Source organism: Copadichromis virginalis, linkage group LG5, assembly GCF_057382275.1.
Source record: "Copadichromis virginalis isolate Kocher_CV1m ecotype Utaka linkage group LG5, C_Virginalis_male_GT1.1, whole genome shotgun sequence".
In the NCBI taxonomy this organism is placed as follows: Eukaryota; Metazoa; Chordata; class Actinopteri; order Cichliformes; family Cichlidae; genus Copadichromis; species Copadichromis virginalis.
Genome location: NC_140622.1, coordinates 37,277,309 through 37,304,240, shown reverse-complemented (window position 1 = coordinate 37,304,240; position 26,932 = coordinate 37,277,309). Strand labels below are relative to the sequence as shown.

Below are 26,932 nucleotides of genomic sequence, written 5' to 3'. Positions count from 1 at the left end.
GAAACACATTCTTTCCACGCTCGGTCGAGCCTTCGGACACCGGGGGCGTCGACAGCATTTTCACAGGTAAGGAAACCGGTTTTATTTGTTGGACGCGACGCTTTGTTTCCACTTAGCCACCTACCCTCCTTTTTTCTAGTTTGGCAAGCACGGTGATATTTTTTTTCTGGTTAAAACACAAGTCTTATCCTACACAAAAAGGCTGTCTTTATTGAAAATATTTCTAGAGCTTTGTGCAATTTTTCTATTGCATTCGCTTATAAAGGTTTCTGGTTGCTAGGGTCTCTGAACCTGTTACTATGGGCGTTTTCCGCCTCACGTGCAGCTGAGAGCCTGAGCCTATACAAAGCGTTGATTCCCCTAATTTTAATCGCTGCATATTATGGTAGCAGTATGCATTTGTTCATGTTTTAAGCCTATACTCTTTTTAGACAGTTTATAAAATCTAATATTGGAATATATTGATATGTGTTGATGAGGATATTTTAGGCTTCATCTAAAAACTGCAGGTTCTGTGTTCAGTTATAGATAAACTATGTAGACACTTTCCAAATCACCTCAAACACATCCTTGGTGCTTCAGTAGTATTTGTTTATTTATTATGAGCCCGATTAGTAGTCCCATAAACCTGTCCTAGTCTTCCTGGATTTTAGTTAAAACAGCATTACATTACTTTAGGACACAACAAACCACAACAACATGAGCAGTTCCAGCAAAAACAATTTTTAAAAAGTTACTTGTTTACATTTTAAATATTGATTTCAGTGTTAATTTAGTCATTAAGGGTGGATCAGTGTTTTCATTGCTTTACACAGTATTACTTTGGCTCTACTTAATGCAGCTGCATTGTAAATGTTTGTAGTGATAGGCCATTTAATAACAAGCCTAACAAGTTCTTTTTTGGGGGGCGGGGTAGTAGAGTCTATCCCCCTTCAAAAAAAGGACATAGTTGGTTAATTACCTGTTCCGTGAATTCCCTTGTTGTAGCAGTTAGCAATTATGTTAAGCATTCCCTATCACAAAATACCTTAAATAAGTAGAATACAGCTCAGTAAAGTGTAACACAATATGTTAAAACAAGTATGTAGAAACTAATTTGAAATCAGTACAGTGAAATATATTAAATTTAACAAACCAAAATAAAACAGGATTAATGCTTTTTGCTGTTGGTTTTCAAGTTAAGAAAAAAAAAATCTCTTTCAATCCATTGCTTTAGACTGGCATGTGTCTACAGTTTTGTGTACTGTAGTGGTAGACCCTTTAATATCCTGGGTTTTATGATTGCTATTCACATGGATAAAAAGATGTGGCCACTGTGAATGTTCTCTGTAAACAGGAACAATTTTTGCTGCACTGGTAAGAGATAATACCTGCAAAAGCTTGGCCAGTCGGTGTTTGCTTCCAGGTCCAAAGGGTAAGGGTAAGAGTCAGTGCAAAATACCTCTGTCTTGTAATCCACTTTAGCTCCATATGGCAGAGGAGAACGTATTCTAGCTTTCATTGCCATTAGACTAAGCCCTGCTCTGCTCAGCGAACACATCTATGTTCTGGCAGCCTGTCTGTTTTCAATAGAGAGAATATAATGATGTCAACGACTTGGGATAGCTCAGTAGGTAGAGTGGTGGCCCCATGATCGGAAGGTGGGGGGTTCGATTCCCCTGAACAGCTACCCTGAGGTACCCCTGAGCAAGGTACCGTCCCTACACACTGCTCCCCGGGCGCCCAATGGCTGCCCACTGCCTCACTGAGTGAATGGGTTAAATGCAGAGAGGGATTTTCCCCACGGGGACCAATAAAGTACACTTTCTTTCTTTCTTAAATATTAAGACTTAACCTGTGACATCTCATCGCTTCAGTCGTTGCCCTTTTCCAGCACCAGAGATGACAGTGTGTGTTTGTGAAAATGCTCAGTGAACGAAATGCAGTCACTGAAATTGTTTTTCTTTTTTAACCTGGTCAGAAGAGATCTGGTTACATGCTGCAGATCATGTTCCTGATCATTTATTGTGGTTATGATCGTGTAAGTGTAGGGTTTCAGGAAAACAATATCATTGTATGCTTTGTTGCCCTTTCACTGCCAATTTATGAAGTAGAACTGAAAGTCAACAATGAAATACCTTGAGCCTGATCTTCTGTGTAGGGTGGGGAAAGAAGGAATCTTTTCTAAGAATGCAAGCTGTTATCATAAGCCTTAAGGTGATTATTATTTCTTATGAACCAACCGGGCTTGTGCGTCTTTCATGCCAAGCATAGTCTCTTGAAGTTGTAAACACAGCAGAACTCGCCATAGTTAGTCCATGTAAGCCCAGCTTGCCTAAAATAAATCTTTCTAAAACCTCAATGAGCCAAATTGGAAATGCTTTACTAATTAACTGAAGCTGAACTGTTTCAGGTAACCTACTTTGAGTTCAATCATGTCATGAGAAGCAAAATAGAACAGCAAAGTAGTGCATGAGCCTCTGTACAGTTTTAGTCGGACTTTTAAGGTTTTTACATTTGGTTCAGTCTCAGAGCTTCACCCAGGGACGCTGAGTGATGCATCGCTATGTTCATATGAGCAGATAATGAAAGCTTTTCCCCAACTCACTTCCCGTCTGTGCTTTCAGAAGGTCAACCACACGGCCCCGATGACTTAGTGTGCCGAGCTAGTGTGGAATTCGATTGCTGCAGCTCAATTCTGCCCGTCTGTATGTATACAGTGAAAAAAGCATGTGCATGACTCATTTTTTTCCCCATCCAAGAAAGTGTTTTGTACATGTTCACCAAATGTTTGCCTCAGTGGTTTCTGTGGAATTGTACTGGTTATGGTTGCTCTAATAAAAACATGCTAGCATGGGCTGCATGGTTATTTGATGATGCAGTTCACCACATCGCTTTGTTTCTGTGAGCTTCTGTGTCAGTAAATAAGCGAGCATGCATCTGATACACGGCCAGGTTTTTGACTGTGTGTGAATATGAGCTGTTGCCACTCACACTGTGTCATCATTTGCTTGGATCTGGAGGTGTGGATGAGTCTGCCTCAGTCTGAGCTGCATGGCTATTTTAGTTTACATTTTTTAGAATCTCTTAGCGAGACAGTTTCCATTAAGAGAATCTGAGCAGGACTTTGAAACTGATGTATTTTAATGGGAAAAGTCTTCTTAAATGGTCCAAATTCTTCCCTTGTATATTAATTGATGAGACCAGTCTGCTGAAAATTTGTGTTCAGGATATGAAAACTTTTGTCCAGAAACACAAATCTGTGGAAACTGTGAGGCTTTGTGGCTCTATAACCACATTTTATCCTAATCTGTCATCTTTTATCTTTGAATGTTTTTCTTCCCCACCTGTTTTCTCCTTCACTTCCCTGTCTTACTCCTCCCTTTCCCTCCGCTCCGCAAAGGCTCAGTGGTCTGTTTGCCAAGAGTAGAAGAGAGCAGGGCATGAGGCTGAGCTGGCTGTCACATGCCATCTGCGGGGTCACATGAAGACACGCCATCACGTTCTCTACTCTCCTTTTTTCCCTGGCGTATCTCTGAGCCAAGGAGGATTGGCAGATAAGGTGTGAAAGGGGCTTGAGTTCAGAGGAAAGCCAGTCAGCAGTCAAAGTCAAAGAAGACAGCCTGATTCTAACTTGCAATTTAGTGTCTACATAATTTTATTATTGCCTTACAATATAAAGCGCCTTGAGATGACTGTTGTTGTGATTTAGTGTTATATTGTTATTGAATTGAATTTAAATAGTTTAGGAAATCAAATACAGAAACAGGGACCTCAGAGACTTCAGGTTGGCGTATTAAAATAAACAAAGAAAAATAAGGAGTGTGTTAGTGTCAGCACAGAGCGGATGAGAAAGCTAGAATCTGAAGAGGTGTCCCTGCGGCCTTCAATTTGTTTTTGTCTTGTTAAACACAAATTGAGTTTTGAGAGTCACTGGGACCACTGCCAAGCGCTGAGATGCCAGTAACACAGAACTTGTATCAGGCTCGCCAGGTAAACTGTCAACAGGAGGACGCCGTGTGTTGAGTGACTGCCGTGACTTGACATGTTTATTGGAGTAGACACGGAAGCTGTTCGGTGGGGGAACATTCTTGTACAGGAACTAAAATAAGATTTACAAACAGAGTTTTTTTCATTGTGTTAGTTATGATACTCTTTCTTTTTACAAAAATCTAAATGAGCACCTATTTCATTATTTTTACACCACACCTCACTTTTATGTAGGCTAAATGTTGATGGATGGGACAGTGATGTAGTGGTTAGCACTGTCCACTCACAGCATAACAATTGCAAGTCCAAAGAAATGCATGTTAGTTAGATATGCAGGAAGTTAGTTTTCTGGAAGATTCTTCTATGTTTAACATAACTGAAGCATATAGGAGTCCCACGTTATGTCATAGCCGTCTCTACGTTTCTCAGAAGACACCATTAAATGACGAGCATCTATGTCTCTAATTGTTTTTCGTGCTCAGGGCTAAAGGACAAGTTAAAGACACAGTTTTGCAGATTCCTATGCTTGGGTTTAAGTAAATCAGTAAGTGAATATTGTAAAGGATGTTTCACATTTTTCTTTGTTCCAGTAAATGATGTATCTCCAGCACAAGTTAATCCAAAACTTAATTCCAGCCATAGGGCTATTAAGACAAACATGTTACTTTCTGTGCTCCATCCATTTGTTCAGCCCACCAGCTCGAGTGCCGTCCCTAAAAACCATTCATATGGTATCTCTCCTCTGTTTGTCCCAGCCTCGTCAGCTATTCAACCAGTCAGCTTCTAGCCTTGCCGAGCCCCCCATGGCGACCTCCTTTCCTGCCTCAGGATGCGAAGTAGTGACGTTTCTGCCAGCACAGTCAGACTGTCCTTGTTCTAATGTGTTTGTGCATTGAGGAGATTACAAGGAAACAGCTTGCCAGGGGCAGGCAGCTGCTGTTTCCTACAGCTTGCAGCAGTTTCGGGGGACAACAGCAGGATGCCATGGGGGAGAAGCGGCTCGGCGGCCCTGCTGCTGTTCTCTGGCAGGGTTATTGGACGATACAAGGCCAGGTAGGATTAGGCTGTCGGGGTCTGCTGAGGCTTGCGGCTCAACTCTAAGCCAGCTGAAATGTGGTGTCACTTTTGTTTGTGTGTCTTTGATTGAAAATTTTGTTTTGCTTTTCTTTATTTTTCCCTTTTTGAAGAAGTTAAAACATATAACTTTATTGATGGATTCATATTTATTATTTGGACGAATAATATATAAAAATTTGTTTCTTTATGCTCTTCTCTGTGCACCTTGGTGGTAGGTGAATCTCTATTCTGGTGCGCTTTTTTGTAAGATTTCGGTGCTTTATAGATCTGCTACATGCGTTTGTGATTTTCCATGTCACAGATCTTACATGCTGGGATGACTTAGGAAAAAAAGCATTTGCTCAAGGCTGTGTGAGCTAATTGTCGCATTCTCTGTACTCTAAGAGGCTTTCAGTAGAATTCAGCTATAAGGAAGAAACGCTGTGTTACTACACAGACCTCTTTTTCAGTGGATTGCAGTATTCCTTCACCAGAGTTGTTGTTGGGGTTACTTTGTGTTTCCCACCGTGCTGAGCATGAAGGTAGACAACAGGGTCACGTTTTGTCCATTCTTCTCTCAGAGTGGATGGCTTCCTGTTGATACTCTGTCTTAATAGGAGGTCTATTCAACAAAGAACAATTACAGCTGCATGACATTTTCAGTATTCCTTTTTTAGCATTAGTATGAAGCATGTTCTTTGTTTTGTGGCCAAGCTACGTGGCTTGCTGGCAAGCTGAGGAGTATTATTACCCGATTTAAAATTAAACAATGATTCTTTTCCTCCTGGTTCTTGAGTCAGCGTGGGAGAAAATTCAAAGCTAGCTTTATTCCTCTTTATAATCCCTCATCTGAGGGGAGTTAGAGGTATTTTTAGCTTGAGTCCTGCAGTATTTTCAGTTTGTATGAGTCTTTGCACAAATTCAGAACACAGCAGGCATGGCAACTTTAATGTATGAGGATATTTCTTCAAGATTTTATTAAAACAAACAAATATATAATCTATCAGTAGACAATATAAAAATGTTTTAGGCCCCTTCCCCCTCATTTACCAGGTGTTTGTGTATTCACGTCCCCAGCTGATATGTAGGACATCAGCATGACAATAGAGTATTGAGAGAGCGAGGATGAGTCACTGATTGAGTGAGGCCTTTGGGGGTTACATACTCACAGGCAATGTTGACAGACCTGTTGCACTTGAGAAACTTTCACTTTATGTTCCTCTTACTCTGTTGTGCGCACATACAGCACACACATCATATCCTCTGGTCACATTACAGTCATTCTTTTTCTAATCTTTACCCGTGCCCAAGTATGCAGTTGAACGAATGCGTCTTTCTTCTACATATAAGGTATGATTTGATGCAACCTACTGCATCATTAGCTGTCTGACCGCACGTTTGTGCAATTTGTCAACACTTTAAAGCTGGGTTTTTTGTTGTTGTTTTTTTAAAAGGGGGAAAAACTCATCATTAGAAACATTTGATTTAATTATTTCTGGTCACATACATTGAAGAGGGGATTAAAGTGCTTCATCTGGCCATCTAAGAATCCTTGATTAATGAGCTTAACAAATGTCGTCAGGCTCATGCTCAAAGGTCAGTAAAGTGTCTGAAGTGCTATAAACATGTGATACAACATAAAACAAGTAAGCTTTTGCTCAAGGGTTCATTGTTTCTGTCCACTTAGGCTACTACTGTCCTAAAACAATGACTGTTTTGTGTTTCAGGGTAAGCATTTTAAGCCAGGTTTTGAAATGTGACAGGTCATAGATGTCAGTTTGAACCAGTAGGGAAGAAGATGGCAGTCAGGCGTATAAGGCAGGGCGCGTCACCTCGGAGTAACATGGGAGGGGACAGGTGTGAGTGATGTCTAGATGCTCACGGAAGTCGTCACTCCCTCTTGCATTCCTGCTCGAGCTTAGAAACATGCCACACAGCCTGAGCCACACTAAAGACGCTTCCTGTCACCTTACAAGAAACTAGAGCTGCGGACAGATTCGCTTCGCTCTCACACAGTGTTCATCAACCGGGACTGGATAAAGCTAGATTTTGTGCAAGACTCTAATTCCTGGATTTCTTTAGGAATGTGGATATGGGAGGTAGAGCGGAGGTAGTGGTGAACACGCTCATGTCCAGCATGCCCAGTACGCATTTTTCACGCTCCACACCGAGCCGCTTAAGGCTCCGTCCACAGACTCAATGGAAGGGCAAGCGCGTGAAGATATCCTTTCACAAGATGAAAGCCAGGTAGGTGTGAGAGTTAGAGACGGAGCTGGCTCACAAGAGCTTTGGTGAAGGTTTGGAGTGCTTTCTGTTCTTGAAGAGAAGTGGTGCAAATGACAGGTTCTGCGGTAAAAAGAACAAAAGGTTCTGCGAGGTTACGGTAGATTTACTTTTCTTGAGAAGTCTGTACTTACAGAAGAGTTTTAAAAGGGTGACTCTCTTTAGATTTTTATCCCAACATTTATCACATGTGCTAACTGCCTCACAGTTTACAGACAGTCATTGGTGAGATATAAAAGAGTTTCACCTGGGTCACATATGAACTGCCAGGTTCGTATGTGATGGTTTTCATAGCTGCATGTGAGTAATATAATGAAGCAGCTTTTGTGTGAACAATAGCCTTTATTACATCACTGATTATTTATTTCATGGATGTATCATTATTCGCTTTATGGTCAAACTAACATTCATACTCCTATTGGCTGGAGAGTTTTGATCAGCTTCTATAAAGTATCTTTAATTATTAATTTATTCATTTAAATCTGAGTGGAGCTGGTAGAGGTAGGTGTTACCAAGATGGTGTTTATTATATAACTCTCGAACAACTGAAAATTAGTCATCAGAGGAGACGGGAATATGTAACTGTCAAAGTTAACACATATGCCAGACATCTGCTTCTCAAGCACTTGCAAACTGCATAAAACAGTTGGTCTCTGGCATGCCTTGTGGTATTTTCCATTGTTTTCTGATCGTTATCAGCAGACAAACGCATTATTGAAGGCTTGTTGCCAGGATCATTGCAACTATAAAACTGTTGGGTTAGGGGCGATCGTTGCTCAAGAGTTGGCAGTTCGACTTGTAATCGGAAGGTTGCCGGTTCGAGCCCCGGCTTGGACAGTCTCGATCGTTGTGTCCTTGGGCAAGACACTTCACCCGTTGCCTACTGGTGGTGGTCAGAGGGCCCGGTGGCACTGGTGTCCGGCAGCCTCGCCTCTGTCAGTGCGCCCCAGGGCAGCTGTGGCTACAATGTAGCTGCCATCACCAGTGTGTGAATGGGTGGATGACTGGATGTGTAAAGCGCTTTGGGGTCCATAGGGACTAAGAAAAGGGCTATACAAATACAGGCCATTTTACCATTTACTATCAATCTGTGAAGGTGGATTTATGCATCATTTTTTGCAGTTAATTTAATGTCTGTTGTAAATAATTCATGATCTGGATTCTTCACGGTTGTGATATATTTTGGGAAGAAACATTGTTTGAAATGTTCCTAAAATTGCTGAAATATTTGAGATTTTCCATTGAAATTCATTGGATTGGGGTAGGTACTGTCAGCTAGTCTGTATCCTAGAGTACTGCATGTGTGTTGGAATGTAGCCTCACTAGTTTCGAGATCAGAAAACAAATGGCAAGAGGCCATTTGGTTCACAAATCTCTGTGGAGCTGTTACTTAATACAATTTGACAGTTACGAAAAATAATTTTTATTTTAATTCAGTAGAACCACTTCTATTGTTAATAATAATCTGTTTTAATAATCTGGTAACTGATGTATTCATGTTTAATGGTGATGGATCTTGGAGTACAAAGTGCAATATCAGTGAAGAACAAACTTATATAAACTTTTGTGTCTCTGTTTCTCCGTGCTGTTACTTTGCAAGAAAAGAACCGATCATTGAAAATCTGTTGAAACTCACACCTCTGCCACCACCACCCGTGCCCCGCCTCCTCTGAAACTGGTTAGGAACACTACAGCACAATATGGAATAAAACTAACCAGACCTTGCTTTTGTTGACTGGTGGCTGATGTGGGCATCTGTGAGGAACATTTCGATAAGCTCACCAGAATTACAGCTGAAAGTATGACGAGTATTTTCTGATAAATATTACTTAATGATAAGCCACCAGGCATTCCACAGAAATTCCCCAGCATGCTTTGGTATGAGTTTTAACATTTGGTGACTTGGAGAATGTGACCAGGCTGCACACCAATGGAGTGAATCATTGATGTGCAGTCAGGCTACTTCCTGTGTCTGAGATCGCTGGGTCACATTTAATACTGGAGGGTGCAAGTGCATCTGCCAGCGGAGTGTGTCCTATTGTTGGCACAGAGCAGAAACCCTTGTTTTTCAGTTCTGTGCAGGAAATACAGGCTGCTTTTCCTTGCATGTGTACGGAAAGGAGACTCCGATCAGATTTATTCATTATAGAGCTGCATATTTTGTCTTCCATTGTTAGTATGTGACATTCACAGAAGGGCGTAACCCTGAGGAAAACAGATTTCACATTGTTACAGTGACATCTAGTGGATTTGTGGGGTACTTTGCCTCCGGGCCACATTTCACAAGAACAATAGAGACCCCCCTTTGTGTCCATTTGCGCCGTCTCTCTCCACACTCCTGCCCTCCCTCCATCCCACTCCTTTTGTCTCTCCATCTCTCTGGGCTCTTCCGGAGGATTCACCCTCCCTGCACCACCCCAGTCTTTGCCATTCATCCTGCGTTTGTATGTGCCTTTGTGTTTCTATCCATTTGTTTGCATGCATGCGTGTGATTTCTTTACGTGTGTGTATGTCTGCACCAGAGATCCCAGCCCCACCGAGATGAGCGTGGAGCCTTGGGCCAGCCCGCAGGACCAGGCAGCCGCTGAACTCTCTCACAGCGAACACACGGACACGCCGCCCTCTCAGGATCAGGAGCAGCACCCTGATAAACTCTGCCTGGACTCGTTCTGGAGTGAGGTTGAGAATATCCAACAGGGGAGTGGCTACGCAGACGACTGCAGCAGGAGAGATTCGAAACACTCCGAAGGTAAATACTGCAGATCCTGCACTGATTGAGGAGTAATGTAAAGAAAGAGCTGAAAAAGACACTCGCTTTAGTTTATGTGATAGCATTATAAACATTTAGTGCTTAAAGCAGCTGCTAGTGAAGAGTCTCCATGAAATGATGCATTAGCCATGGCAACATATCAGGTTTCTCTCATGCAGCAAAGTAGTGCTTGTCACCATGACAACACCATCAAACAGTCTGTGGCAGAGACTGTTTTATATGCAGGAGCCAAATAGCCATTCATGAATACTGACTTCTAATAGGAGTGCTTTTTTGTTATGCCCATTCAGATGATCTGATTGTGTTAATTCAGTGGATCCTTTTCATGTCACTTTGTAACAGGGGTGCTCTTTTAATTTTGCTACTAATGAATAGTGAGTGAGTGAGTGTTCAGTTTTATGTTTCTTATGGCTGAACATTCACTAACTGCTGTATTAAGTGTTGAAGAGCAATTGTTTTAAACTTCGCACTCAGCCCAAGTTATCATTTTAAAGCCTTTGGACCACCTACAGTTGTTTATACTTCAAGTTTAGTTATTATAGATCACTTAGACTGCAGCCAACTGAGTGAACTGTTGGCCTTGTAATATGTTCCCTATTTAGAATTATGGATATAAAGAGAAGTTTCATTAAAGGTTTTTTTTTTTAATCTATTGGATTGGTTTCCTGGTACCCAATTTACATGTTACTTTACATTTTTAAGCAAATATTACCAAATAGTGTTCTAGTAAAGCTACATAGTTAGTTGTAGTAATTTAGTATTATTTGAAATACACAAAACTACTTCAGAGTTAATAGGGTTGAGTCATTCTGCATGTTTAAATGCATTTTATACAGATCATGTCGTTGTTGGTGTTTTTACATCCCAGCGTTATATTTATGTGTTTCAGAAGGAGAGCAGGAGGAACAGTGGTTGGCCGATGCTGGCTTGTCAACCCTCATCAGTGAGGACACTGAGACAGTAGACAAAACTGCCCTGCTGTCCACTCTGACCAAGACGCAGGCTGAAGCCGTTAAGCGTCGAGTAGAGACCTACACGCTCCGCAAACGGAACAAACCGCCACCGCGTGACGTTCGCGACATATTCAGCTCACAGGTCAGGATGCTCAAATACTGAACCCTTGACTGTATCTGAAGAAGGAAATTGTGCAGTAATGATTGTTTTACATTGTAGAATATCAGCCACTAATTAAAGGAAAGCAGGTAATTTGCATGCAGCTTTTCTTGATACACGCACATCAGCTGGTTTCCCGGGTTTCCGGTTTCAGCACTGCTGCAGAAACTGTGAAGGTTAACGCAAGTGCAGAATATCTGTTTCTCATGCGTTAGATTATACAGTAAAATGTAAGAGACTCAGTTCCCAGGTAACTGTCGTGACACATTCAGGGTCTTCTATTGTTCCAGCGATGCTGTCTTGTTTGATGGAAGAACTGATCTGTCACAATGAAGGCAAATCACATGTAAAGGCCATGCTTTGTCCTCAGAGACAGCCTTAGAGGGGAACAGAGACACTGTTCTTCTGATCCTTATCAGTGCTGTATCAAAGGAAACACCCTGCACAGACCATGTCCCTTCACTTAGTGGACACAGTTAAACACACACTTAATTCCCAGGGGTAGAGAACACACATAAAGCTGATATTTATTAGTGTGACTTATTGTGGAAACTAACATGTCCGTGATCTTCCTCTACAGACCCTCGTGTCCGAGTCTCAGCATAGTGAAGACCCAGCACAAAACAGCATGGCATCGGTAGCCAAGTCACCTTTATCAGGTAAGAGCTGCTCACCTTACTTAAAAAAATTACTAAAGGGAATAATAAGTGGTGGAGGCACTTTTTAGTCTATTCTAAAACACTGGCTGAAGTCATTTCAGTAAAATAATTTAATCAAACTTTTCTTTGAGTACCTGACTCAAACCAACCCTTTGTTTGGATTTTCCATCACTATTGTGTCATTTTGATAATGACTCACATGTTTAACTGCAGTAGATGATGAAATCAGGTGAGCTTCGGATTTCTGGGGGCCTGATGAAGGTAGCTCAGGCCATGGCTGCGTCATCTGTTTTCTCATTGGTTCATATTAATCCCTGGATAACCACTGGCCTCTGCTTAATGCTGCCTGTGTGTATTTTTTTTGCCAACTTGACAATCCTGTTTCTCATTTTCATTTTTTCAAAAGTATTGAACACATGCAGACATCTGATAGCGAGGAACAGTCATGATTAACACAATAGCATACTTGTCTTACAGATGAACTTTTGGCACAGTTAAAGGTGTTGTGACGTCAGTATTCTTGTTTTTATGTGCTTATGCTATGATTTGTTTCCCTGATTTAGCAGATAAGACACAAAGTCTGTTCACAGAACATTTCCTCATATCAGGGCTTCCTGTACATTTTTGTCCTTATCGTTCTTTTCTTCATATTATACATTCCCTTTTTATTTTGGAGGTTAGTTTTGTGACATTTCTACAGTAGTCTTGCCTGATTGAACTAATAGGCCGGTGTTTGTTTATGGAAATGTTTTCTGCTCAGCTGTGACCCCAGAGCATCAGCGAGGTACTCCCAAAGATGAATACTTCATCACTGATGTGGCTTATTGTGAACAGGCCGTCATCCTCATCAAACAAGCCAAACTGCCACAGAATAACAGCCAGCGCAGGAAGGAGGACGGCACCCTGCCCGTAAGCACCCAAACAGTTTTCACCTCTCACACTCATTTTCTAGGACAGCTGCAGCTTTCAGAAGACTTCTGGGGTTTAAATATGTTGCTTTCTGCTTTATAAATGTTCTGGTGATAAAATATATCTACTTGTACATTTATTTCTTTTGTTAAGAAAAACTGTTGGCAGAAAAGATTTCAAAAGAATAAGAGAGTGCTAGTAACAGCGTGATTTGCGCATCAAGTGGGCAGTTTAGTTCAATTTAAGCTTAGCTGTAAAAGAACTTACTGTCACTGCGCTGATGAGCGGCTTGTTTCACTCAAACCTTCATGAAGATAAATGACAAGAACAGATTTTTTCTAAATGTTACAGCATGTTTTGCCGAAAGCTTTAAAGTCTTACAACATCTTGAGGCCTCAAATATTCAACAGCATCACCAACCGGCAGGCTGTTATCAGAAAAAAAACAGTAATTACAGCTATATAAGGAAAAAAATCAAGGGGTGAGGGCCACACTAACAGAAACCAGTGTACGTTTCAGTCGCTGATTGGATTAAGACTTTCATGTAAAACCACATGCGCACAAACACACACACAAATGTTATTATAAGCCATTTGCAACAATCAGCGCTCTGCTGTTAGATAACAGGGTTAAGGAGATAAGGAATGATGGAATTAGCCAGAAACAAAAGGAGAGTTGTTGTGTCACAGAGTCCAGCAGCTTTATTTTTCTATTTCAGGCTGAATAAGTTTGCTCTGAAAAAGGGCAGAATTAGTGGTTTTAATTAGTGAGGTTACATGTACTAACACACTACATAGAGATAAACTTATGTAAAGTACATTATAATTACTTTATTATTTACAGAAATTAATTTGCATGTCATGCTTGTTCTTTTTCTTTTTCCACTTTCCTTTTCTTTCATTCTTTTTTCTCCCTCTTTGTACATTTTCTGTATTCTCTCCCTCTTCACCTCCACTTTCTAACTTTCAACTGCACTCTGGCCCCCTTCTGCTTTTCCTCTCCTTCCACTATCGCCTCCCCAGCGGGTCATCTGCCCCAAGTGCCGTCTTGGAGTGACTCGTATTCAAGATCTCTCCCACGCTGACATGAAGAAGGTGCGTCAGTTGGCTCTCATCGACATGACGGCGCTGTGCGACCTCCTAGAGCTGGAGGTCAAAAGGCACAAAACTGGCAAGAGGAAAAACCCAGGTGTGATTTCATTCACCATCAGGTCGTTACAGGAAAAGCACACATAGAAATGTTTGAGGCATACTGTGAGGGTAGTAGCTTTAAAAATAAACACACTGGAGAGAAAATGATGATTTTAACTGTATGTTGTGTGTTTAGATTTTGCCATCTATATAAACCTGACAGCTTTTTCACTTCCGCCAACTATTCCTGTTGTTTAACCGATAGTTAACTAGTTTAACAGTGGTCATGTCCGGTGTACTGACGAGTTGAGTATATTCAAAATCTTTTTTACATGCGTATTCTCCACACAGAATAGCACGAAAAACTAGACTAAACTGTGGTTACATATTCTTTAGAAACAATCAGTCATAAATAACCTTCAAAAATGTGGGTTAGCAACAGTATAGCAAAAGCAGTGACCCGTCTCACACATTGAGACTTTGCCCCGTATTCTGTTCGGGCCAGATGTTTATATGAGGGCAGGCATGACTGACTCTTTGGTCTTTCACAGAGAGCCCGCTCTTTGGAGTCCCACTGGCCACGCTGCTGGAGAACGATCAGAAACTGAAGCCCAGCGCTTCGATTCCTCTCTTGCTGCAGGAAGTAAGAACTCTGAAAAATATCTGTGTCATGTGTCCTAAACAACATACATACTGTTTGTGCATATTGTGTTCTATATATGATGTTTATGATTCAAATCTGTTGATCGCACAAACTTCACAAACGTCTTCGAATCAAAATCAGAAAACAGGCCCCGTGTCCTCTGCATCTGAAACACTTTGACCACACCCTGTTTGTAGCAGCAGTTACTGAGTATAACCAGCAGAGGTGATCGAGAGATTCTTATCTAACGATGCTCAACTCTGCTGACGTCTTTCTCTCTCTCTCTCTGCAGTTGTTGTCATTTCTGGAGAAAAAGGGAATCGATTCGGAGGGGATCCTGCGTGTCCCAGGATCTCAGTCCAGAATCAAGGTACAAGAGCAGGGTCTACACACCTCATTACTGTAATAAATAACTGGATGTTTAAAGCAAAGAAAAATAAAAAAATTTCAAACCAGCCAAAATATTGACACTGTAAAATGTCAGAAATTCCAGATCAATACAGAGGAAAATCAAATGGCTTCTGCCAACTTTAACTACAGCTGACATTTAGAAAAACAAGGTCCAATGAGACAAAATCAATACAGCTTTTGCAGCTGCTGGTGTAAAGCAGCGCTCACGATAAAGTATTTAATTTCTTACACACTCAGGTGACGGTGAATCAATTAAATATCAGCAGCCACTAGAGGGTGCCAGTTAGCTCTAAAGAAGGAAAAACAGCTAGAACAGATGCTGGGGTTGATGACAGCAATTACACAGAGAGATGTAACTGGATTGGTATTTGTTGAGTTTATTGTTTTGACAGCAAATCAAACAGTTAAAATGTATTAATGCATTTAATGCTTACACAGCGTGACCCACCGGCATCCACTGGCATTTGGTGTTTTGATTTCTGCTCAGGAAGACTGAAATGCTAACACATGAGTCCAAAATGCAAAAAGTACAGGAACAAAGACCATCTGACTAAGATGAAGAGAGGAATATATACTTGATGACTGGAAACAAGGCACAGGTGGGAATGATTAAACAGGTGAAACTAATGAGGGCGAAGCAGACAGTCATAAAGGAGGAACAGGAACAAAAACAGAAATGAGAAACCTTCAGAGTAGAACAGGAAGTAACCAAAAAGAGTAACTTACAGTGAAACATGAAGACAGAGACGGGGAACACAGATTAAGATGAACAAAATGAGCACAAACATTATTCTATGAAAGTTTAACAAAATTAATTTGATTGAAACTATAAATAGATTTTAGTTTAAGTCTAGTCATCCAGTTGGTCCTGTTACATATTTTCTGCATGACTTTTCAAACACAATTAGAGCTAATAATAGAAAAATGTTTGCAGCCTTACACAAGGCACAAATAAAGACTGTTGTCAGTTAAATTTGCACATATACAGATGCACTTGAGATGAAGTATGTGAAAGTACATGAAACACCTTTGATACCTTTGTCCTGAGGTCCATCATCATGAATACATAATTTATTACTGTAAAGGTTTTAAATGCATACAGGTCAATGTGCTTTCAAATTGTCAACGCTGAGTTATGCTGAAAATTTTAAACGATGACTGATCCTTGACATTATCTGTGCCGGGTCGATAGTTTGAATCAACATTTATGTCACGTAGCTCTTAAACCGCCATCTTTTGTGTCTGCAGCTGCTGCAGCAGAACTTGGAGGCCAACTTCTACTCGCGGCATGTCAGATGGGATGAAGTGAGTCCGAACGACGCCGCTGCACTGCTCAAGAAGTTCATCCGTGAGCTGCCCGCTCCTCTGCTCACCGCGGAGTACCTCAACAACTTTAGCGCCGTCAGGGGTCAGTCAAGACTAAGTGACAGCTCTTGCTGGATAAAACATCTTTTGTATTTGTGTTATATTTGTGGCACAGTGTTGTAGCACACTGTTGTATAACTAAGTATTTTGGATTGGACGAGAACTGTGTCTGATGTTTGTATTAATCCTTAAAGGTTTTCATTTTTAGGACAAGGCTTTATATTTACAGTGCAGCCATACAGTCAATCAGCATTTCACCGCTAAAGTACCCGAGTATAACTTTGGATCATTCATTCATTGTTGCCAGGTTGTATCAAATTACTGTACAGAGCATCAGCTCTTCTTCCCCTCCTCTTCGCACTAATCTGCTGCCCACTTTCACAGACAGCTCAGCAGGATTCACATCATAATTATAATTATATTAATTATAATAAGTCTCTTCACCTCGACGGCAGCGCCGTGTGACACTTATCTATTCTACTCTGGCTGAAAAATTAAAATTAAGATGAACAAGTTGATACCATTTTAAGAAGTATCCCTGCACTGCCACAAATACATGTGCAGTGACACAGCTGTACTGTAGATCAGTGCATTTACATTAGTTTCACTTTAATAAAAATACAGATTGATATTAATAGAATCTAGCTGGTGTGTAGCTTGCGAGGAGGATCACTGCGATGATGAATGATGTGCGACCGCAGAGACATAAGCTAACAAAGCTAATGGCCACCTGTCACACTGTCATTAATCCTTAGACATACCATTATTCTTTGTCAAACAGAGGAAATGAATTATGTGTGCGTGTGTGTGTGTTTGTCTTACCTAGTTGTTTCTTCTTTTAGAAATCACAGAGCTGAAACAGAAACTCCACATGCTGAACCTGCTCATCCTGCTGCTGCCCGAGCCCAACAGAAACACACTAAAGGTAAAGACAACACAACACAGACACAAACAGTGAGTCGTGCTCTCAGACGCAGTAAAGCCTTTTTGTTCTGGCAGAAATCCGTGCAGCTCCTTATTGTGGGCTTGTTCGATAATGGAATATGACTTTTCTGTTCACATACCACCTTTGTGCTTTTTATTTACTATATTTACTCACTTTAATTTGTTATGATTTCGTTTAGGAGCACAGCTAAAACAGGTCATTTTAATACATGTTAAGTCAAAGTCAAACGTTGTCTTTACTCAAAAACGAGAAAAGTTCTTTTGACGGCATAAATATTAATAACTTTATATTGTTTTGTGCTAAAGGACTCACATACTTTTAATGCTTTAGTCACATTTTTTTTAATACTTGCAAAAAGTTGTAATGCTGCCTAACATGTAAATAAAATAACAGCAACAATGATTTAATCATTTCGTACTATATTTTAAACAGAAAATGTTCATCACAGCAAATTTCATCAAAGCATTTAGAGATTCAGTGGCTTTCTTTAAAGAAAATAAAATGCTGTAATCTTCATGCAGTACTGCATTAAAAACAGACACAAGTCTGTCCTGGAAGTCGGTGCGTGGGCTCAGGAATACTTAGTAAGTGAACGCTGTCTGATAACTTGATATCCAACAAGTCCAGTTAAACCTCTGGATCAGAGCTCATGTAAGATGTGCTTTGGAAGAACATCAGGAAGAACACTAGCTTATTATTAGCACTCAGTTCAAAGGCCAGAATGTGTGAAAGCTTCACATCTGTCTCATTAATGCTGAACAGTAGTGTTGGTCAAGTTACTTGAAAAAAGCAATCTTCCCCAAAAAAGTAATCTTGTTACTCTACTGATTGCTTATTTTCAAAAGTAATTAGTTACTTAGTTACTTTAAAAAAAAATTACAACCTGAATAGGTGATAAAGCGATAGATCTTTCAGCCCAATTCTATTTTTTCTGCATAATCCATCATATAAAATGTAATCAAATGAAAAAGTCTCTTTTTGAAACTAGTTTTATTAGTTTTAATCTTTTAAATTTACGCATGAAGCAAACATTAAATTATATGCAACATTCTCTGACTGGAAGAAATTTGTTTAACATTTACATTAACTTTTTTCTGCATATTCCAGCATATAAAATAAAATAGTTTTTTGTGTTTACACTCTTTCAAATAAATGCACGTAAAACACAGCAGAAAAGAAATAAAATCAAACACTCAGCAGTCCTGTTGCTCTATTTTCACCTGTATAGCAGGAGTGGGGCAGGCGGAGGTTTGTCCTGGTGCAGGTGTGTCCTAGCGGTCAGTGGAAGGATCTGGGAGTTTCATATTCCCGTGGCAGCGTACTGTCGGTGCTTGAGCGGAAGTTTAGGGGGTTTTTTCGCTGTAAAAAGAAGTTTCCTTCCCATGCAGTGAGCAGCGAAATCTTTACTTTTTACGAAATCAAACTTAAAGTAAGGTCAGTACTTCCACGCTTTAAACGCTGCACGTCATACTCTCTGCCGCATTTGTTACCATATATTATCCGTTGTTGATCTGCACACAGCTGTTGCCACGAACGTCGCACTCGCTTACGTCATTGTCATGAGACACTCGCAAAAAACTCCAGTTTTTAGTAACGCAGTAACGCGGCGTGCTTACAGGAAAGTAACAGTAATCTAATTAGCTTTTTTGCAATAGTAATCCCTTCTTTTACTCGTTACTTGATAAAAGTAATTGGATTACAGTAACGCGTTACTTGTAACCCGTTACTGCCCATCTCTACTGAACAGTAAATACATTTAAGGATTCTCTCTTTCTCGGGAAAAGCCTTTTTTATTTATTTTTTATCAAGATGATACTAAACCACCTTCTGCATTGTATTAATCTTTCAATGTTAATTTAATGTCAAATTTCTAGTATTTTGTAGTGTTACATTGTTCCTTTCACTTGCATGCACATGAAGAAAATCTCCAAGTTTCAGAGCCAAGTTCAAAGTGTAAAACGCTACATGAATGTTACAGAATGTGTGAATGACCCCACGTGTTAAAACTGTACTTGTGAACAACAGGCTCTGCCACGTTTGATGTCACACTCTACAGACTCTACTTAGATTTTCCACAAATGTATCCAGGATGACACTTGACCAAAAGCACTGTTTCATAACACATTACTGTATTGCTCTGCTCCTATTCCACATTTTAAACACTCTGCTCTGTTATATAACCGCTTGCATTAACCATGACTCATTTTCACTAAACACAAGTATGCAGTCATCTCCATTTATAGCAACCAGGAGCTTAAAAGCCACCTGAACTAATTACTTTGACTCCAGCGTCACAGCTGAAACTTTCTGTGCATTAGCATACTTCTCAGCAGAGGTGTTGCAGATGATTCATTCACTGTAATTATTCACTTCATCGTATTTTGTCCTGCATCTAAGTGCTCTCTTTTCTTTTTGAAAGACATTTAGCTATAGATCAGTGCATTAAAGCTCCAAGCTTTAACAAAAGGAAACCTGTATCTGCATCCGTGTTTGCTTTAGGCTCTGCTGGAGTTCCTCAGTAAGGTGGTCTCCAAGGAAAAGAAGAACAGGATGAACTTGTGGGCCGTCGCAACCATCATGGCTCCCAACCTGTTCCTGCATAAGGCTGTCCCAAGCAGACTAACTGAGGGTGGAGAGAAAGGACAGGCGGAGAAGGCGGCGGATGTTATGAGGCTCCTCATCCGCTACCAGGACCTGCTCTGGACGGTAGGACAGAGATCTGAACCTGCAGCTCCTGAGCCACATGCAACTCCTTTTGTCGATCTCCATAAACATTTACATTTTTGATTTATTGTTGTTGCACGTGATTCTTTACATTCTCAAAATGTAGTAATATGCAGCCTATACACCAATAAGCTAATAGTATCGTAATAAACTAGTATTCTGCAAACTAAAATGTGCATCAAAGCTTAGGTTACTGCTGGCCTACTGGCCTGCTTGGTCTGCTGCTGGAGTGGAGTCCGAATCAACCAAAAATCTGATTTTGCAGCTGGTACACTTCTAAAGTGTTGTATTCATTATCATTGTGGGCTAATTTTAATTTAAATCACTGCACAAACACAGGCAGGACTCAGAGCCGACGTAACTTTCTAGCTGGTCAGTTTTAAGCAGTAGCTATTTTTCCTCAACTTCTAAAGAAAATTATTGTATTTTGTATTTTCACCCCCTGCAGAGTAGTCATGTGGTAAAATAGTTTAATTATTTGCCCCTTTTGGGCTCATTTGTACCTAATAGACGTGTTACGTCCCTTTATAAGTCCCAAATGTATTTTGAAGCTCCACGCAGATATTTTTGTAGGGATAGGTTGCCAACTCCTGCTGTATTTACTTCACAAGTTTAATTGGTTTGACAAGGTCACTATAGAAACTTCCAGAGTGAGGCTGTGTTTTTGTTTTTGTTTTTTTTCCTGCCAAACAGTGTGTGAACATTTCTTGGCATGAGACAAACATTGTGTCATGTTGCTCCTCTCTCCAGATCCCTAATTTCCTCATGAGCCAGGTGCGTAGGCTGAACGAGAACAGTAACCGGCGTTACCAGTTATACGATCGTCGCTTCAAGAACCTGCTGAGAAAGATTCACACGGACAGCAGGGAAAAACCGGAGAAAAACTCCGAGGTGAGCTGGTGTCACAACACTGTACTGCTTCTTTCACTAGAGACGCTGCATGCCAGGCCCGAAGGACCATTTTATTAGAGTATTAGAAACTTTCAGTTGGTTTTTAAGACAACACAGTAGGTTTCAGCTGGTGGTGGAGCCGGACAGATTTCTGACATAAGCCGGTTAGGGATGAACAAGTGCACCATGTTTGTGGGAACTTCTACAGTGAACTGTTTTAGCAGTTCCCTAAATTCCCTTTGTAGAAAGAAAGGCATAAGTGTTCAGCTACCGAGAAATCAATTTCAAATACAATAACTGTGAGATTTTATACTATATAAGTATCGATGCGTTTGATATTCAAAGTTATTCCAGATGATGACCAAACAGGAAGAATAAATTGTGCTCTTTTTGTGTCCTGCAGCCACATCGTACAGTGAAAATCCAGGTTGGAGAACTGGAAAGCAGCACGATGGATTATCAGCTTAACTTAAATTCAAGAGCCTCCGACCTTCTCGCCCAGTTTTACCGCCAGTTCCTCAGAAGCCCTGAAAATGGAAAGGGCAAAATGCGGAGGTACGATATCACAATATTAAAAAAAATGTTTTTAATGCATCCAGCTGTGTTGCACGAATCTGTCTGCTCATACATGTGATTAGTTAAAAACAAAAACAGACCCTCATGCATGGTGTCGCGTGCGTGTCTCTCAACAGGAACGGCTCGGTGGCGTATTCGGACTGCGCCCTGTACGAAGTGGGCGGGAATATCGGTGAGTGAAAGTGTTCTCCGACCGGTGCAGCACTGACATTTGCGTGTCTTTCTGCTCACTGAGCCCACGAGTGTAGCAAGGTCTTACGTAATGAAGTGTACAAGCGCCAAAGAGACACGAGCAGTGCATCTGCAGTTATCAGAGCAGACAAATGCTTATTACACACGCGCGCTCACATGAGAGCTGACACAGTACAACCGAAACTTTTTGTAATCTGCACTACTTTTGTGGTCGAAAAACTCTAATCTTTATGCTTTAATACAAGTACAAGGATTAGAATTGATTAACAGTCAGCACATTCATAATCAGCTGACAGAAAAATGGGTAGAAACCATAGAGATGATATAAACAAGTTCATATTCTTTTATTGTTAAAGGAAAAACAAAATCATTATGAACATTTTTGTAATGATCCTTGCCATAATTGTTTGATCCATAAATTAATTAATTGATATGTCTTGAAGTTCACTTTTTGTGTGTTATTTCTGCAGGTGAGCACTGCCTAGATCCAGACACACACCTTCTAGATTTGTACAACAGCAATCCTGGAGGAGAGTGGATCATCAAAAGGAGACCCAGCGGCAGCAGGGGGCTGTGATGGATGGACTGAACGAAAACTCAGTTTCAGACTAAACATAAAGGCATCAAGGTCTACGGAAAAATCAAATCCACACAGCCATCACTTCTTCATATCCTGTTCATCCCGTGAGCAACAAGCGAGAGGGAGACAGATGGAGGAAGCGGGAACGGATAGATGGAGAATCTGCCTGGAGCAGAGCCTAAAAACTGTCTGCGATCACACGAACACACACTACCCTCTGTCTTTCTCTTCCTGCCTCTCTCCATCTTCTTCTTTTCCCTTCACTACATCATTTCTCTCCTGCGTTGCAACGCTGAGAGCCTAAAGCTGCCGACGCGACTCATTACTTCCAACAGAGAACCTGCTGCACAGAAAAGAGGAGAGCGACCGGCTGGACAGTTTGCTTCGCCATCTTTTCTCTCAAGCAATCGTATCCAACCATGAGCGAGCAGATGGGGATGCAGAGCACCTCTGGCTATAGAGAGCTCACGCCCTCTGTCAGGCCAGCATCTGCTCCACAAAAGTGTTTTTCTATCATGATTTATCAGGGCTTTGTAAAAAGCTCAAACGTGATACAAGAGTTTTATGTGCATATTTGAAGAAAATTTATTGTCTAATGCTAAAAGTCAGCAGAATACAAGATTTCATTTGTAAATATTTGCCCGCCTGCATCTCCAGCGATTAAGCTATTATTACATCATCAGTCTCCAGTGTTACCACTGCTCAGTCACTTATACAGCCAGTTCATACAGATAACCCTGGATATTCAAGTATTCAGTGAACAAGGACACATGTAGCAGGTCAACTTTCAGTCTTATTATGAAATTCTGGATTTCTCAACTTTTGTCAGAAAAAAATAGTTGACCATGAAGTAATACATGAGGTGCTCCATACCTTGATTTCTTTGTTCACCCACCAGTGTTACTTTATCATAAATCAGGAGAAACACAGCTTTTAAAAGCTGATTTCTTTATTCTTCTATCCTGACTTAAGCAGCAAGTTTTCCTATTTACACATTCTCTTTACATCTAGAGCTACTCGTAACCTCGTGTAAACAAATTTGAACATAAAACCCTTGGATCATTTTTTTGAAACAAAAATAATGAGAAAACGGCAGCATGACAGAAGACACTGGGCACTTAAGCTGCTGGAGCAGAAGCTAACCTGGAAACAGACAGTTGATCCAGATTGATTTTGCAGCTTTGATGACTTAAGTAAACAAAGACTGGGGTTTGTCAGTGTCAACTCCCTTCTTCACCTGTGCCATTCAATGAGGGAAAGAGACCCTGATGAACTGATATCCCTTTATCTGTGAAACCCTGCGATCTCCTGGGCATTAAAATAAAAAAAAAATCCTCGGACTTCCTGAGCTGCACAGAGCAGCGCTCAAAGAGACTCTCTTGGACACCACGAGATTTGGTGTTGTGACCTCAAGGACAGTGACTGTACCTCTAAAGGGAGTTGTAAAGGACACACAGTGAAGCTGGTCTTCTCGTCTTTTTTTAAAAAACACACGAATGAAGGCGAAAACGAGCAAAGTGACTCATGGGGTGTACTGGGATTATTATTATTATTATTATTGTTATTATTTATATGAATGTAATACCGTTGTTGCTTCTTATTCAGTGAGTATTGTGTAGGATAGCGAGACTCAGTGTAACAGTATGATGTGTTAAGCTGCCCATACTCGGTGTGGGAGTTTGCAGTGTTTGTGTTCATAATTGTTCGTATGCTGGCATTTTTTTAATGGATCTCTTTACATCTGTTAGTAGGAGAAGTTGTATAAATATGGCTCATTCATACACACTTTAAGGATAACCCTCTGCAGTAGGACTGTTTGTTGTGAGGCTACTCAAAGCTTTTTCCGAACGCAGTCGAGCAGCAGATGAATGTATTTAATATTTTGTACCGATCGCCAGATGTGAATCGTTTGCTCCTCGCAGACGGAGCCATGTTGGTGCGCCGCGGCCATTTTGTGGGAAGCGTTTCACACACTCCACTCGATAGACGGGGTAATGACAGCCGGCCCGCACCCGACATCTATCAACACCCTCCCCTCCATCTCTGTCACTTCCCTGTAATGGACCATAATGGCAGCGCAGCATCAGAAATGCACACGGAGGAATCGCATTTCTTTGATAAAGCAGAACGTAATAAATGGGCGTTATAAATTCTGCTGCCCTGGACCTGATGACAGCAGTGTGTGTGTGTGTGAGTGTGTGTGCATGCACGTGTGTGATCAGCTTCATTACACAAGTCCAATTGGCCCGTCCCAGGGTCCCAGGCACAGTTCAGTGCCTTGGCACAAAGCGAGCTGATGAAACTGCCTTCTGCTGACAATCAGGAGAACTAGGTCACCTCTGAAGCAGCATCCCGGAGGGCGAGCACCCTGAGGAGCAGAGCACGTGGACACGCATTGTCTAAACCCACACGCTGAACAACAGCGTAAACAGGGGCACAGGTTCACACTGCAGCAGCTTTCTATGATCTATGTTTGTATGTGAATGTATTTGTGTGTGTGTGTGTGTGAGTGTGAGAGAGAGAGAGGACGTTTCCTCTCTGAAACAGTGTTATCTGTGTGATTACCCAGGGACTCTCACACAACTACATGAAGGACATTTACAGTTTTTAATATATCTGTGAAAATATTTCTTTTCTGTAGAAAGAAAAACTTTTGAAAAATGTTCATTTTTTTTGTCAATAAATGTGAATCTCATGTTGTGTGAAGCATGATTTATTTTTTCAATATGAGTTAATGGCTGTTGGAAAGATTGCATCAACAAACACATCATTCATCAGCACTACAGTTACAACTGCCACCTCTCATCCATTCCCTGTGTGCTTATGCACCAGCAGAAAACGGAAACCATAGACACGTGTGTGAAAACAGAGAAAATCTGGTGGTGAAGCATTAGTTTAATCTGCTGCAATAATCAATAGAGAGATTAACCTGGTAATGTGGGCGCGCGAAGAGGCCAGAGCTGCTCTGTTCCTTGATTAATCATCACCAGCTCGCCTAGAAAAACCATTTACAACTAAGTGCCTCATCAACTTCAATTATTCAAGGTCTCAGCGTGTCCAAAAGGGCGCTTGGAAGACAAAAAGAGCAAAACTGATGTATCATATACTGTTCGATCATTCATTCTTTCAGTTTTGGTTTGCAGAAAATTTGATTTTAGAGATGCATTTGATATTTTTGGAGTTAAATATTAAGCTTCCGCAACAGCAGATGGAGTTCGTTGTCTTATTATTGTATTTTAGTATTTAGTATTTATTTATTTATTGTCATTGTCAAGAACAATGAAATTGCGTTTGGGGCTTCCATACAACCCAAAAAAAAAGAAGAAAATAATAAATACCCCTTAAAACCCAAGTGTACATATTTAACCCAGTGTGACTCCAATGCAATAAGACAATCCTTAGCAATAATGTTCGTAGAAATTCAGACAAAGACCTGAGAAACATGACAAAATACAACAATGCAACCCATTCAATATTATTGTACTGTGAAATATGATATCAGATATGATAGTTATCTATTTAAGAAAGGGGGGGGGGGCAGGAGGGGGAAGAGAATAAAGTTTGTCTCATCATTGTTGGATATAAGTCCGAGCACTGTAGTGTCATCTGCAAACTTAACAATGAGATTGGACGCGCAGGAGGAAATACAGTCATGGGTGAAGAGAGTGTATAGCAGAGGGCTCAGAACACACCCCTGAGGGGCACCGGTGTTGACCACAAGGGTGGAAGAGGTGTTCTTACCCACTCTGACACTCTGTCTACGGTTAGTGAGGAAGTCCACAATCCAGTTGCACAGAGAGGAGTTAAGTCCCAGTTGGTGGAGTTTGGGACGGAGTTTGTATGGCCGGATGGTATTAAAAGCCGAGCTGTAGTCTACAAAGAGGAGCCGTGCATAGGTGTTCCTGTGTTCCAAGTGCTTCAGTAATGTGTGCAGCACTGTGGCGATCGCATCCTCGGTTGACCGGTTCTCCCTGTATGCAAACTGGTGCGAGTCCAGGGATGGTGGAAAAGCAGCTCTGATGTGTTTAATGACCAGTCTCTCCAGGCATTTGGCGGGAATGGGGGTGAGTGCCACAGGTCTGAAATCGTTCAGACATGTGACATTTGACTGTTTTGGGATGGGAACGATGGTTGCTGCTTTGAAACAGGATGGTACCAGTGAACAGGACAACGAGGTGTTATATATAGAGGTGAAGACGTCCGCCAGGTCCGCAGCACAGTCTTTTAGCACCCGGCCCAGCACTCCATCCGGCCCGGCCGCCTTCCTGGTGTTAATGCTCCGGAACACACGCCTCAGCTCATGAGTGCTCAGGACCGGAGCAGGGTCGGTTGAGGGGAGAGGGGACAGGACAGGGTCGGTGTTCTCCCTGTCAAAACGGGCATAAAAGAGATTTAGATCCTCAGCCAGAGTAGAACTGTCGGCTGAGGGTGATGGTGTTCTTCTTTTGTAGTCCGTGATAGCCCTGATGCCCTCCCAGACCTGCCTTGGGTTTGTGTTGTTCTCAAACCTGGCCTCGATACGCCTCCTGTGCTGCTGCTTGGCAGTCTTGATGCCTCTTCTCAGGTTGGCCCTGGCAGCACTGTATGCCTCCTGGTCCCCGGATTTGAAAGCGTTGTTCCTTGTTCGAATAAGTTGTTGAACTCCGTGTGTCATCCAGGGTGGATTATTAGGGAACACACGGAATCGTTTCCAAGTTGTTACATTGTCCACACAG

General features: G+C 41.3%; 1 protein-coding gene across 5 annotated transcripts; it reads left to right on the top strand.

The window, feature by feature from the left end:
* On the top strand, window positions 1-24,912 carry arhgap40 (Rho GTPase activating protein 40). Of its 5 annotated transcripts, XM_085457646.1 has the most exons (18): window positions 1-66; window positions 2,607-2,687; window positions 3,383-3,541; window positions 4,725-5,022; window positions 9,831-10,057; window positions 10,968-11,173; window positions 11,772-11,850; window positions 12,611-12,759; window positions 13,782-13,947; window positions 14,441-14,532; window positions 14,825-14,902; window positions 16,192-16,351; window positions 17,151-17,233; window positions 19,754-19,960; window positions 20,729-20,869; window positions 21,273-21,424; window positions 21,562-21,617; window positions 22,108-24,912. In XM_085457646.1, the coding sequence occupies exons 4-18, from the start codon at window positions 4,949-4,951 to the stop codon at window positions 22,212-22,214; spliced, it is 1,977 nt and encodes a 658-aa protein (XP_085313772.1). In that variant the 5' UTR covers window positions 1-66; window positions 2,607-2,687; window positions 3,383-3,541; window positions 4,725-4,948; the 3' UTR covers window positions 22,215-24,912. The 5 variants fall into 5 exon arrangements, with proteins under 5 accessions (XP_085313772.1, XP_085313773.1, XP_085313775.1 ...); XM_085457647.1 differs by lacking the exons at window positions 2,607-2,687; window positions 3,383-3,541; XM_085457649.1 differs by lacking the exons at window positions 3,383-3,541; window positions 4,725-5,022.
* Window positions 24,913-26,932: the final 2,020 nt, after the last annotated feature.

Excerpts from the sequence above, each read along its gene's own strand:
- arhgap40 (XM_085457645.1), top strand. The coding sequence starts at position 7,118 with ATGGGAGGTAGAGCGGAGGTAGTGGTGAACACGCTCATGTCCAGCATG. Across the intron at positions 11,174-11,771 it reads GCGACATATTCAGCTCACAG|ACCCTCGTGTCCGAGTCTCA; the intron begins GTCAGGATGCTC and ends CTTCCTCTACAG. Across the intron at positions 21,425-21,561 it reads GGAAAGGGCAAAATGCGGAG|GAACGGCTCGGTGGCGTATT; the intron begins GTACGATATCAC and ends GTCTCTCAACAG.